The following is a 14,401-nucleotide window of genomic DNA, read 5'->3' as shown; positions in this document are numbered from 1 at the left end:
TGATTTATGCTCAATTTTATTTTCACTTTAATTCAAACCTGTGCAATATTTTTTGTTAAAACCATATGTCACACCATTTGATGAATATTTATTTCCTAGTGTAAAAAAAATGGCCTTCACCTTTGTGATGATATCAATGGCTGTTTTGACAGTGTTTGGGTGTTGTCTTATCCCTTGCTTACACAAATTCCAAATTGCAAGAATTGTATCTGCTTATTAGACAGCCTACTGGTGATAACATTGATGTCCAGGATTATGCAAATTATGGAAATGAGTTGGACGAGAATGATTTTGTTCTTCCTTTTTCAGACCAGACATGCAAGTAAGGTAAATTCGGGTAAAGATCGAGACAACGGACTTCCCCCAAGTGTATTTGTATTTGTCATTTAAAAAAATGATTATGGGATTACGTACAAATATATAATAACAGGGGGGAATGTTAGGGTTATTAGTCTTGCATTATTATATATTTGCAACCATCCACATGCTTGCTCCTTAGTTAGACCAAACAAATGAAGGTCGAATCCTCTTGGACTGCTGGAATGCTGAGAAGGACCTTCGGCTCAACATGACCTTCATTTGAGAAGAGCTGAAACTTCTATTGACCTCACTCCTATTTTCACACCCCTCCCTTGAGAGCTGAGATGTCCATTGTAACTAGAGTCCTTGAAGCTAATAAACAGGAAAAAGATGCGTCTAACGCCAGAATGAACTTGGACGAAGGCGCGTCAGTTCGATTCTCTCTTGCAAGAAAACCACAGATGAGTTGCCTGTCTCTTTTATTTGTGCGTTAATTTGGGAATGCCTATTGGTGAACCTGACATATAGTAAGCCTTTTTTGTTAAAAAATGACCATGTGTAGTAAGGCTTTTTTGTTAAAAAATGACCATGTATAGTAAGGCTTTTTTGTAAAAAAAAATGACCATGTATAATAAGGCTTTTTTTATTGAAAAAATGACCATGTATAGTAAGCCTTTTTTGTTAAAAAAATGACCATGTATCGTAAGGCTTTTATCGTTAAGAAAAATGACAATGTATAGTAAGGCTTTTTTTTTGTTAAAAATGACCATCTATACTAAAGCTCTTTTAGTTTAAAAAAATGACCATGTATAGCAAGGCTTTTTTGTTGAAAAAAATGACCATCTATAGTAAGACTTTTCTCTTAAAAAACGACCATGTAGAGTAAACTTTTTTCGTTAAAAAAATGACCATGTTTAGTGAGGATTTTTTCCTTACAAAAATGATGACCAACTAAACCCTTTAAAAATTATTAATGTCCCGCTTTTGTATGAAAGTTGTGAGTAACAGACAAAGATGAAAGAAAATGATTAAAAATGTACTACTGTATGCAAAAACGTGTTCTTTTGATGCAGTAGAACAGTGCAGTACCAATAATTTAAAATCAAGAACTCCATGACAACAAACGGTGCTTAAAAAAGGGTTATTGTAGTTATTGTTTGAGGCTAGAAGTGGAAGTAAACAATGGGCAATTTCAAAATTACCGGATCCAGGAAATGCATTTAAGTTTTGAGGTATTTCTTAACTTGAATCTTGTCTTTGTATGTTGGAACGCTCATTTGCATATCCAAGGGTTTCTTAACCTGAAAATTTTGGACCGAGAAATTACCTTGTTAGTAGAGGTCCTGACTATGCTACGTACTAGAAAATCTAAGAATGTTAAAAGCACCATTACAGCCCAAAAAGATAGAAGACATAACAATCTGGGCCTGAGGGAAGAACTAATGATGACCCAGTGGTCACAATGTCATTTCCTAGCTTCATTTATCTTAGCCTATTAGCTTGATTGATCCCGTAGGACGCTAACGGCGAGTGAGTGATAGCAAGTGTCAAAACAAGGTCAGTCCCAGGGGGCCAGGAAATGTTTGGCTGGTGGTCATAGTGACGTCCTCTCATGGGAGAACTTGGTCTGAAAAACACCAAAACAAAAACCACAAATGGGAACTAGGTGGTCATTAGCTGTTCCCTTGGGCATAGCTTGTTTTGCCTCGTTGACACGCGTTAAACCAGAAGTCTTCTGTCAACAAGATTAATGAGTGAAGCTGTCAATAATTAGAGTTTGAAAATGAAACATTTTCATTTTTCATCATTTGTTGACATTCTACCACGATGTTTTGGTAACGACCAATAAGATTGAAATAATATTTTTTTTAAATGTAAGGTTTAAAGGTGATTAAACGGAAAAAAAGTTTTAACAAAGCCTTCAAATAAGAGCCTGCATCTTTTTGGGTTCTGGGAGGAAAGTGGAGTACCTGGGAAAAACCCACGCAAGCCCAGGGAGAACATGCAAAACCCACACACTACGAACTGACCTGGATTTGAACCCAGGACTCCTGAACTGTGAGGCCAACACGCTAACCACTCGTCCGCCGGGCCTCCTAGCTTTTAGTTAAAGTAATTTAGCATATAATTAGCCTAGCATGCCTGTCTTTGGAATGTGGAAGGAAACCAGAGTACCCGCAAGAAACCCACACAGGCCCAGGGAGAACATGCAAACCCCACACAATGAGGACTGACCTGGATTTGAACCCAGGACTCCTGAACTGTGAGGCCAACACGCTAACCACTCATCCGCCGGGCCTCCTAGCGTTTAATTAAGATAATTTAGCATACAATTAGCCTAGCATGCCTGTCTTTGGAATGTGGAAGGAAACCAGAATACCCACAACAAACCCACGCAAGCCCGGGGAGGACATGCAAACTCCACACAATGAGGACTGATCTGGATTTGAACCCAGGACTCCTGAACTGTGAGGCAAACACGCTAACCACTCATCCGCCGGGCCTAGCATTTAGTTAAAGTAATTTAGCATACAATTAGCCTAACATGCCTGTCTTTGGAATGTGAAAGAAAACCAGAGTACCTGCAAGAAACCCGCGCAGGCCCAGGGAGAAAATGCAAACTCCACACAATGAGGACTAACCTGGATTTGAACCCAGGACTCTTGAACTGTGAGGCCAACACGCTAACCACTCGTCCGCCAGGCGTCCTAGCTTTTAGTTAAAGTAATTTAGCATATAATTAGCCTAGCATGCCTGTCTTTGGAATGTGGAAAGAAACCAGAGTACCCGCAAGAAACCCACACAGGCCCGGGGAGGACATGCAAACTCCACACAATGAGGACTGACCTGGATTTGAACCCAGGACTCCTGAACTGTGAGGCAAACACGCTAACCACTCATCCGCCGGGCCTAGCGTTTAGTTAAAGTAATTTAGCATACAATTAGCCTAGCATGCCTGTCTTTGGAATGTGAAAGGAAACCAGAATATCCACAACAACCCACGCAAGTCCGGAGGACATACAAACTCCACACAATGAGGACTGACTTGGATTTGAACCCAGGACCCCTGAACTGTGAGGCCAAAACGCCAACCACTCGTCTGCTGGGCCTCCTAGCTTTTGGTTAAAGTAATTTAGCATATAATTAGCCTAGCATTCCTGTCTTAGGAATGTGGAAAGAAACCAGAGTACCCGCAAGAAACCCACACAGGCCCAGGGAGAACATGCAAACTCCACACAGGAGGACTGACCTGGATTCAAACCCAGGACCCCTGAACTGTGAGACCACCGCGCTAACCACTCATCACCAGACCACCTATGTTTAAGACAGAATAAAAATAAGAAAAACATGAAACAAGGAAGAACCACAGTATACACAAAACAAATGATAAGAACAAAGAGCCAAAATCGGTAACCGCATGCAGCTCGAGAGCCAGCTAGTTAAAATATGCAAAAATTACAAATAACACTCCATGTTTTTCTTTAATTTCCTAACCTTGCATCACCCATCAACATCGCTCGCCCTCGGAATTCCGCCTTGAGGGCGGGGCGTCGGAGCAAAGATAAGGAACACCTCGCCGCCCCGACGACCAATCGCCAGCCATCGGGCCCCCCCGTCCTTAACCGCACGTCTTCATCTACCCGTCGCAAGCACCCCTGCGATGTCGCCTTGGAACGGAACCACGGCGCTGAGTCTCGGCGGCTACGTGGACGTGGAGAAGTTCCGCTACCTTTACTTCTCACTGTGGGTGGTCTTCTACTTCCTCATCGTGTCGTCCAATTGCGTCATCATCTACGTGGTGAAGATCCACCCCAGCCTCCACGAGCCCATGTACGTCTTCATCGCGGCGTTGTCCCTTAACTCCATTTTGCTCAGCACCACCGTCTACCCCAAACTCATAGTGGACGTCCTGTCCCGCCGACAGGTCGCCTCCTACTCGGGGTGTCTGTTGCAGGTTTTCATTTTCTACAGCTTCGCCGCCGCCGATTTGATGCTCCTGTCCACCATGGCGTACGACCGCTACGTGTCCATCTGCCGACCGCTCCAGTACGCCACCCTGATGGGGAAAACGCGGGTGTGCGTCTTCTTGGCCCTGGCCTGGTTCCTCCCCGCCTGTCACGTCTCGGTTTCCGTCATCATTCAGTCCAAACAAAAACTCTGTGGCTTCGTTTTGGAGGGGATTTTTTGCAACACCACGGTGGTCAAAGTTCACTGCTCGAACCCGACGTCCCTGGTGGCGTGGGGCTTTGTCGTTATCGCCAACATGGCCGTCCTCCCCATGGTCTTCATCCTGTTCACTTACGTCAGGATTTTCCGGGTGGCCTTTCACAGCCGCGGGGAAGTTCGCGCCAAGGCCGTCGACACGTGTCTGCCGCACTTGATGGTTTTGATCCTTTTCACCGTTTTTATTATCTTCGACGTCATGGTGGGCTTGCTGGAGATAAAACTGTCCAAAATCCTGCGCCTCTTTTTGAGCCTGCAAATATTAGTGTACAATCCGTTGTTTAATCCCATCATTTACGGGCTCAAGATGAAGGAAATCTGGAAACGCATCAAAAGATTGGCGCCCTTGAGCAAAAAATAGCCGGGTTGCGTTTCATTTTAATGGCAGTCAATGATTCAATAAAAGAAAAGTGATTCAATACCTGTTGTCGTCTCTTTACTTTGTGGACTTCGGGCGTCCTTTCACTTAATCCGAGCTGTAATTCGAGAACGGTTAATCCGGTTCAATGACAAACGTGCACCTGAGATCATGTGAATAAATTATTTTGATATCTACCTGTTATTTTAATAATGCATCTACCTGTGTCCATTAAGTACAACTGCCAAGTCAAATTAAAGGGACATTTGAGAAATCAAAAAATAAGTGTGTGTGTTAGACAATTATTTGGATAATAATTAAACAGGTGTTATCATATTTCAATCTGTTGTTTATGGAGATAATCGAGATATGTGACCACTTATTCATATTGACTACTACTTATTATAGACTATACTAATTTATTTATTCATTTTTTAAATCATTTATCTGTTTGTTTGTTGTTGTTATTCCTACTTATTGTGTTGGCTACTGATTTATTTACAACTTATTTCTTGATTATTTATTTATTATTTGTTGTCATTATTCATGGGTTAGTTTTTGTTTATTGTTGTTATTTATGCACTTCCCTACTTGTTGACTACTTATTATGTTGACTACTTATTTATTTATTATTATTATTTAAAAAAAATATTATTATTATTTTACTTCTGTGCTGAGTCCTAGTAGCAAGCAGAGAAAAGGGGAGTGGCTTCCGCTTGTGAGTTTCACATTTTTATGAACTTCAAAAAATATACATTATTATTATTATTTGTTTTACTTCTGTGCTGAGTCCTAGTAGCAACATTTCATATTGTTAAAGGGAGTTGTCTTATCTCTTACTGTAGGATAGAACAACAAAAACCTTTTTTTTAAATCATATGATTTTTGAACTTAAGTTTATAAGCAAGCCTAAAAGTATTAGGCGGAATGCCAAAAACGCACCACCACTGTCAGATATTAGAAAAACTCAAATGCCTGAACTGGGACAATACTGTTAAATATGCAGCAGATGTCATCTTAGTTTACAAAATCTTCCATCACAAAGCTCCTCCTCCACTACGACATTTTGAACACACACAAAAATCCAACACGTGGCCGGGTGGGGTGAGTGGTTGGCGCTTAGTGCGTCGGCTTCACAGCCCTGGGGTCCTGGGTTCAAATCCAGGTCACGTCTACCTGTGTGGAGTATGCATGTTCTCCCTGGGTGGTTTTCCTCTGGGTTCTCTGGTTTCCTCCCACATTCCAAAAACATGCTTGGTAGGCTGATTGGATACTCTAAATCAGTCTTTCCCAACCATTGTGCCACAGCACACTGGTGTGTATGAGTTCGTCCAACCAGTCTCTCTGGTTTGTGGACCTGGAGAAGGCATTCGGCCGTGTCCCCCGAGGAGTCTTGTGGGGTGTACTCCGGGATTATGGGGTTCCGGAACTCTTGATATGCTGGGTCCGGTCCCTTCATGATTGGTGTTAGAGCAGTGGTGTCAAACATACGGCCCGCAGTCCGGAACCGGCCCCCAAGGAGGTTTGATCAGGCCCGCAGGATAATTTGAAAGTGGAAAAAATGCATAAAAGACATGGAATTAATATTTTTAATTCGCTGCAATTCATGGATTATCCGATAAGGGGCGCACTCTTTCCATCAGAGTAGCAGACAAGCCGCATCACTGAGACAGACACTTTCTTCATTACACATTTAAAATCACTCCCCTTAGTTTGTAAGGTGCACGCAGGGATTACATTTAGATTTTATATGCATATGTGTAAGTGGTTTAAAAATTCCTTTCTTTAAAAGTCTAATTTAATCTTAAAGTGCATGACTATATTTTTCAGTACCAATTAAAGTTTTGTGCCTTTGTACAATCAGTGGGATCAGTTGCAATGCATATTTGTGAATGATAAAATTCAATTGCACATTTGTCTAAGGAAATATGAGGTGTTTCATGAAATGTTTTGTAAAAGGATAGTTCATTCAATTTCAATATTTTCCTAATGTTCTTGTGCTTCTTTACACCAAAACAAAGGAAAGACATGATATTTTGGTTATTTATAGCAGAGCATGGTATAAATTTTAATGGTCCGGCCCACTTGACATCTCCCTAGGCCGTATGTGGCCCACGATGTGAAATGAGTTTGACACCCCTGTGTTAGAGTCTGGTCCGCGTAGCCGGCAGTAGGTCGGACCCGTTTCCAGTGGGGGTTGGGCTCCCTCAGGGCTGCCCTATGTCATCGATTCTGTTCATAACTTTTATGGACAGAATATCTAGACGCATCCGTGGCGTTTAAGGGGTCCGGTTTGGTGGCCTCGGTATTGCATCACTGCTTTTTGCAGATGATGTGGTTCTCTTGGCTTCATCGGGCAGTGATCTCCAACTCTCGCTGGAACGATTCGCAACCGAGTGTGAAGCATTCGGGATGAGAATCACCACCTCCAAATCTGAGACCATGGTCCTCAGTCGGAAAAAGGTAGCATGCCCTCTCTGGGTCAGGAATCAGGTCCTCCCCCAGGTGGAGGAGTTTAAGTATCTTGGGGTCTTGTGCACGAGTGGGGGAAGAATAGAGCGGGAGGTCGACAGGCAGATCGGTGCGGCATCTGCAGTGATGCGAACTCTGCACTGGTCCGTCTTGGTGACGAAGGAGCTGAGCCAAATCATCTAAATCATTTTATGATCATTTTCCCTCATTTTTGTGTCTTCACTTTTCCTACAAAATTGGGACACTTTGATGACATTTTTAAGGGTTTAGTTGATAGTTTTGTCTGGACCGTGGAACGAATTCGAGTATTTACATGTAAAATACTGCTTATATAAGCCGTATAATATATGTTACGATCGGGGACGGAAGACCCCAAAGCAGGCAAAGGCAGCAAGTCGATGTGGAACTTTTAATGAAAGCATCCAAGAGATGGGTAGAGGCACAAAAGGGAGTAGCGTAGGCGAGTCGTTAGTCGTAGCAGGAAGGTCGGTACCCGAGGAGTACGTAGTGGAGTCCAGAGCGAAGGTTACAATGCGCGAGAGCGAGATCGTGGTCCCTGGTCGTGGGGCTGAGCGTGGTCGGGATCCTGAGAACAAAACAAGAGGTCGGAGATCAGTAGAGGTAAGCAAGGATGTTAGGTTTATCCAATTGTAGGTTTATCCTTAGGTATTTCCAATTCAGCTTTCAATAAAAAAGGCATCTGTAGTCACATCACCATTTAATTCTTGCAAGAAGAGAATACATCCCCCCGCTCGTCCGGTCAAGATTATTCTCTCGAGCGGCATTATGTCCTGCCCATTTAAGGCTTCAAATCAAAACAATTACAAGGTTATCGATTCGATCCAATTGCGTAAGCAAGAAACAAAACAATTCCATATTAAGCAAACCTAGCGTCAAAACTAGCGTCACAAATTAAAACAATATGCCTGATAGCCATCCGCTGAACCAACAACAATTTAAGCGTCCTTCACAGATCTTCATTGCGAACTTGCATCTGGGGAAAGGGTTGAGGCGTATCTTCCAGTAATCAGTCCTCGGAGCAAGGACTCAGTGTATTGTTTATGTCCTTGCGAACTTGTATCTCTCGCTGGACCCAGCTGTCCTGGAGAGCGACCTTGGAGTAAGCGTTTGTCTTCGTTGAAAGCAAACACATTTATAATAATGATTACTCCAACAAAGGAGAAGGGTACTTAACAGTAAACTGATTAAGACGATTTGGCGGTGTGGTCATGGTCTTCTTGGCTTTAAATACTCCTCACTGGCTGATCAATCACACCTGGAAGCGCTTGAGTGATTATGGGATGGGTCTCTGATTGGGTGGCAGGCACAACCAGCCACCAGTCTGGTCCGTATTGCAAGTTCTGATGGTCGATATATCCTCTGGATAGGACAGCAGGATTTTATTCCAAACTCTGCCAGTAGAGGCCGTCCGAGGTCATGTTTTAGACCAGAACAAAATCGTATCACAATTTGTCATTAGAGTATTGGATCTTTTGCGTGAGATTTTTAACTCTCTGACTGCGAAGAAAGGGGAGTAGCGCCTTTAAATTTAAAGGCATATTTTTAAACAGACTACTTTCAGTATCTGTAGTGTCAAAATAAATAATCAATACATAACACATAACCACATAGATACGCACTCATGCACGCACAATCCCCCCAACACCCACACGCCCACACACGTGCACACGTGCACAAACCTCTATAGGGTTTCAAGTTGATGTATGGGAAAAATGGTTATTGTTCAGTTTTGGTTATGTTGTGTCAAAGGAAAGCACTAGATGAATGTGAATGTTTTGGATTTAGGATTTAAATGAAAACTATACTTAACTTCTCCTTGAAACTTGAAACCCAATTTTCATTTTTTTGTAACAATGTGTAATTAACAGAAACAATGAGTTTTATGAGTGGTTATTAAAATTCCTTTGTGGGTGTTTCCATAGTTCTACCTTACAAACAAGAAAAACATTGTGTGTACAAAAGGGTAACTGTAGAGAGGCTCTTTGGTTTGTTGTCAGTTGAATTGAACAACGGTAAAGGTAAGATTTAACACATCATTTTTTATGTTCACTTTTTAAATGTACACTTATGATGTCCTGGCAACTAATTTTTACATGCAGAAATATATAGTTCAGTATTATTAAATAAACCAATTTTATGTGGTGTAACCATTGATCATGAAGCCAAATGAGAAATTCCATTGCTGAAATATTTTAATTCAACAGATGAGATTTTTTCTTCACTTTTTGTTGCTGCTCTGTGGCATCAGTGGCCTGTTAACCGGAACTGTATGTATAAGTATTTTTTTAAACGTCTTTCATCTTTCTATCTTTCAAGTTTAGCTAAATTAACACACTCCACTGAAACAAATCCAAATTTGCGTCATAGGTTGAAAACTAAATTTTACAGTCATTGTCTAACTCTGGCCCGGCGGATGAGTGGTTAGCGTGTCGGCCTCACAGCTCTGGGGTCTTGGGTTCAAATCCAGGTCGGTCCTGGACACTCTAAATTGCCCCTAGGTATGGGTGTGAGTGTGCATGGTTTTCTGTCTCCATCTGCCCTGCGATCGGCTGGCCACCGATTGAGGGTGTCCCCCGCCTTTGGCCCGGAGTCAGCTGGGATAGGCTCCAAGCACACCCCGCAACCCTAATGAGGATAAAGCGGTTCAGAAAAGGAATGAATGAATGAATCTCTAAATCTGGCCTACGTTAGCTGTAGTATTTTTAACATGGTTCATAAATTATTACTGATAATTTACTCAGGATTTCTTTTTTCTTACAGCGGGCTTTTGTCGTACATAGAGGTTGGTAATTGTCTGTCTGTCTATCTATATGTATATCAGTGGTGGACCGTCTGGTCCTGCAAGGCCTTCTCTGCTGGCCTAAAAAAATATATCTGAATCACAGACTGATGTTAATTATATTTTGTCCATGAATACTTATCAATAATTCCAAATTGTCTGTCAGCTTCCTTTCATTGCTTTCATCCAACACCGAAAACTGAAGGCGTCGCTAGGAAATTCACGGACCACCACTGATATATATATATATATATATATATATATATATATATATATATATATATATATATATATATATATATATATATATATATATATATATATATATAAATTCTGAGTATGGCTCTCAAGGAATAATATTTGAAAGTATGAATTGTTCATGGCTCTCTCTGTCAAAAAAAAAAAAAAAAAAAAAAAAATCAGACTTAGGCTTGTCATCATCATTGACTAGACAAAAGCCTAATTGTCATCATACCCAGCTGCGTATGACGAAATTGAAGGTGCTTCTCCACGAAGTGCACTTTTCTCAGGGTTCCCAACCCCTGATATATAGCAATAGACTTATTTATTTATGTATTTAAGTATTTATCTAATTGTAAACACATTTAATTTAATTGTATCTCGCACATTTTAGCTTCAGTCGTAGTTCTCAAGGTTTTCTACTGTCTTCAACTTGTCTTTGCTCCAGATAAAGAATGCCCCATGGACTGGACTCGTCTGGACTCCCGCTGTATCACTTTTATAAATGAGCCATTAAGATTTGGCATGGCTGAGGTACAATATTTAGTAACCCATATAATATATGTATATATATATATATATATATATATATATATATATATATATATATATATATATATATATATATATATATATATATATATATATATATATATATATATATATATATTTATATATATATTTATTTATATTTATATAAAACTAAGCAGTTGTGTTTATTTTGTATTTAATATTCAATGGTTGTTTTCAATCCATTAGACTTTCTGCAACCTTCTTGGAGGAAATCTGGTTTCAATTCACAATGCTCTCGAAAATGAAGTGGTTCGACACGTAATTCAGGCAAAGGCTGGGACTTTTGCCCGTACTTGGATTGGACTGCATGAACGAGTCATGGTAAAATGTTTTAAAAATTCCACTTTCAACTTTCAGGGATATGAAACTTGCTACTACATATTATGCACTGACCCGATGTGATAACGTATTTTCTCGCATATAAGCCACTCACTGCGTATAAGTCGCACCTTTAAAATTGCCTTAAAATCGTTGAATTTTTCAATTACTCTCGTATAAGCCGCCCCCTGATTCATTATTTTTACCTCCATATTCATGGATTTAATAGGGAGTACAAATGTGTTTCTTTGAAAATTCAATTCAATTCAATTCAATATATTTGGCAAGAAAAAGCACTAGGCTAAGGGCCATGTAACAAGACACAAGAAATGTGCAACAAAACGCGATGTAGTCACTGGTTCACGGCCAAAAAGTCATCCAGAGCCCGCTTGAACTGGGCGACCGTCGGCTTCTCGACCACACCCTGCGGAAGCCGGTTCCAAGGACCGGCGATGCGCACTGAAAAAGCAGCCTTCCGCCGATTCAACCGGAACCCGCGAGGGTACAGCTTCCACGGATGACCCCTCAGACCAAAACATCGCACATGGTATTTCTGAGATACTATGTGAATCCAAAGTCAAAGGAACGAAGAATGCATGTATGGTAGGAGGGTTGAACACTGTAAATTGTCCCTAATTATGAGTTGGAGGGAACATGATTATTTTTCGTCTCCTTAGGGTGTTGCCCACATACTGTGTATAGTTGCCATCAATGCGACCCGGAGGATAAGCGGTACAAAAAATGAATAAATGAATCCCCCAATGACGAAGGAATCAAACCTTAACAACGTAACCAGGATTTTATCCTAATAGTATAATAAATCATCTCGAGAAAATTAAAGCTGAAAATCAATGAATAGGGTTGACCTTTCTTATTCCATGCATAACAAAAATTTTACTTTCCAAACAGGATGGCGCTTTTCTATGGGTAGATGGCTCAGAGTTTGATTTTGATGACTGGGGTACTGGCCGGCCAAGAGTTGCTGCAAATTCAAATTGCGCAGAGATAAACTTTCGAAGTAAGAATACAATTTTGTCATCCTAAGTTACCCACCTGTAATACATACAGCCGTCTATTCTGTCTGCATGTATTTCATTCTCTTGTCAGATACTGTAAAATACAACTATAACTAGATTTAAGTTTTGGATTTAGTGTTTTTATGTGTTGGTGTGATTGTGAGTGCGAATGGTTGTCTGACTATGTGCTCTACAGTTTACTGGCGACCAGGCTAGGGTGTAATCCTCCTTTCAAAAAAGTTGAAATTGAACACACACACAAAAGATTTGGTAGCAAAAATTCTGAAACTGAAAATATAAGATCTGAAAGTAAATATTTTTAGGTTTTTTTTTTAAACAAGAACAAACTTTTTTTCCATTCAATACCTTTGGCCTTGATTTAGCTCCATAGTTTGTATCATTGTCTTCACCGTGACTAACTGGCAGCCAGTCTAGGGTGTGGTCCGCCTTTTGCCGAATTTAGCTCTTTGATAGGCTCCACCATCCTACGACCCTGACAAGGATAGTGAAGTTGAAAATGAATAGATAAAATTGACTTTCCAAAACAGGGTAAATAAGGATGTGAGTTTGGAAGGAAAATGAAAAAGTTACTTTAATACACTCAAACCTAGAGAAATTTGGCTGCTATATTATCAACTAATAAAGCCTTCATGACTGCAAATAATTAAACTGGTACTTATGTTTACTTTCAGATGGACAACAATGGAATGATCGAGGTTGCAATAGCCGACTACCTTTTGTTTGCGCCAAAGATGTAGACTCTTACTAGAAGCATATTTCTTAGCATGTGTTCTAGTTTTTTTCCACTGTATTGTTTTTTTTGTTGAGAGAAACAATCAGTTGTTAAGTAGATACTAAAAGTAAACAAACTTTAGCACAGCAATTAATAAAGCAACCTACTGGAGCAAGTGTCTTTGTGTGTATTTACTTTCGTCTCCTTAAACAAACAAATAAACAAACAAATAGGAGCCAAGGCCACTGCAATCCCCTTGGGTACCTTAAGATGAACAGTCTGAATCTGCTCCCCACCCACAAATTATATATATATATATATATATATATATATATATATATATATATATATATATATATATATATATATATATATATTTATATATATATATATATTTATATATATTTATATATATATATATATATTTATATTTATATATATATATATATATATATATATATATATATATATATATATATATATATATATATATATATATATATACATATATATGATTGGATGATTGGCTAGGATATTGGGTAAAATGTTAGGGTAAGCCAATCAGGGACAAGGGGCAGTCTAACTGAGGGTCTTACTACTATGGCTTACTAAACACACAAACAACAGCTTTATTGCTTAAATAATCTCAATGTAGTACTTATTGAGGCTGAAATGACTTTCTTAAATTCATCCATCTTTTTTATTTTATTTGAAATTGTCATATCTGACATAAAGATACATAGTTTATTTTTGTGAGACTGAAAATAGTAATTTTGCTTACCAATGTTAATGATGTCTTTGGTTGATTATTATTGCTGCAATCCTTTAATGTGTATTTAGTATTTTACAGCAGTTTTTGTTTTGAAGGCGTTTATTAAAAATGTCTCTAAAGAAAATTCTCAGTTTTATTGTTCCCTTACATTTCATATTGTTAAAGGGAGTTGTCTTATCTCTTACTGTAGGATAGAATGACAAAAACATTTTTTTAGATCATGACTTTTTAACTGAAGTTTATAAAGTTTATAAGCAAGCCTAAAAGTATTAGGCGGAACACCAAAAAACACACCACAACTGTCAGATATTAGAAAAACTCAACATTGTTTAAATCATATGTTTTTTGAACTTAAGTTTATAAAGTTTATAAGCAAGCTCTAAAGGTATTAGAAGGAACACCAAAAACGCACCACCACTGTCAGATATTAAAAAACCTCAAATGCCTGAACATGGACAATACTGTTAAATATGCAGATGCCATCTTAGTTTACTGATAGGTTCACCAATAGGCATTCCCAAATGCACTCACAAATAAAAGAGACATCTGACTCATAACCGGGGTCTTGCAAGAGAGAATCGATCCTGACACGTCT

General features: G+C 39.5%; 1 protein-coding gene and 1 long non-coding RNA gene across 2 annotated transcripts; both read left to right on the top strand.

Annotated features, from left to right (window-relative positions):
• The first annotated feature begins 3,961 nt into the window (after positions 1-3,961).
• Positions 3,962-4,943, top strand: LOC144085703 (olfactory receptor 6N2-like). Its single transcript, XM_077615257.1, has one exon. It carries the CDS (start codon positions 3,962-3,964, stop codon positions 4,883-4,885), a length of 924 nt encoding a protein of 307 aa, XP_077471383.1. The 3' UTR covers positions 4,886-4,943.
• Positions 4,944-9,228: 4,285 nt separating this feature from the next.
• On the top strand, positions 9,229-13,205 carry LOC144085708 (uncharacterized). The gene is made up of 7 exons (XR_013304222.1): positions 9,229-9,393; positions 9,580-9,642; positions 10,136-10,157; positions 10,843-10,928; positions 11,154-11,288; positions 12,195-12,303; positions 12,994-13,205. It is a non-coding gene; the product is annotated as an uncharacterized LOC144085708 (long non-coding RNA).
• The last annotated feature ends 1,196 nt before the right edge of the window (positions 13,206-14,401 follow it).

This window comes from Stigmatopora argus, chromosome 1, assembly GCF_051989625.1.
Source record: "Stigmatopora argus isolate UIUO_Sarg chromosome 1, RoL_Sarg_1.0, whole genome shotgun sequence".
NCBI lineage: Eukaryota > Metazoa > Chordata > Actinopteri > Syngnathiformes > Syngnathidae > Stigmatopora > Stigmatopora argus.
Note: the sequence above shows the minus strand (reverse complement) of the source record. Positions and strands in the feature narration are given on the sequence as shown.

What these genes read in the sequence shown, in the direction of transcription:
- LOC144085703 (XM_077615257.1), top strand. Translation starts at nt 3,962, where the DNA reads ATGTCGCCTTGGAACGGAACCACGGCGCTGAGTCTCGGCGGCTACGTG.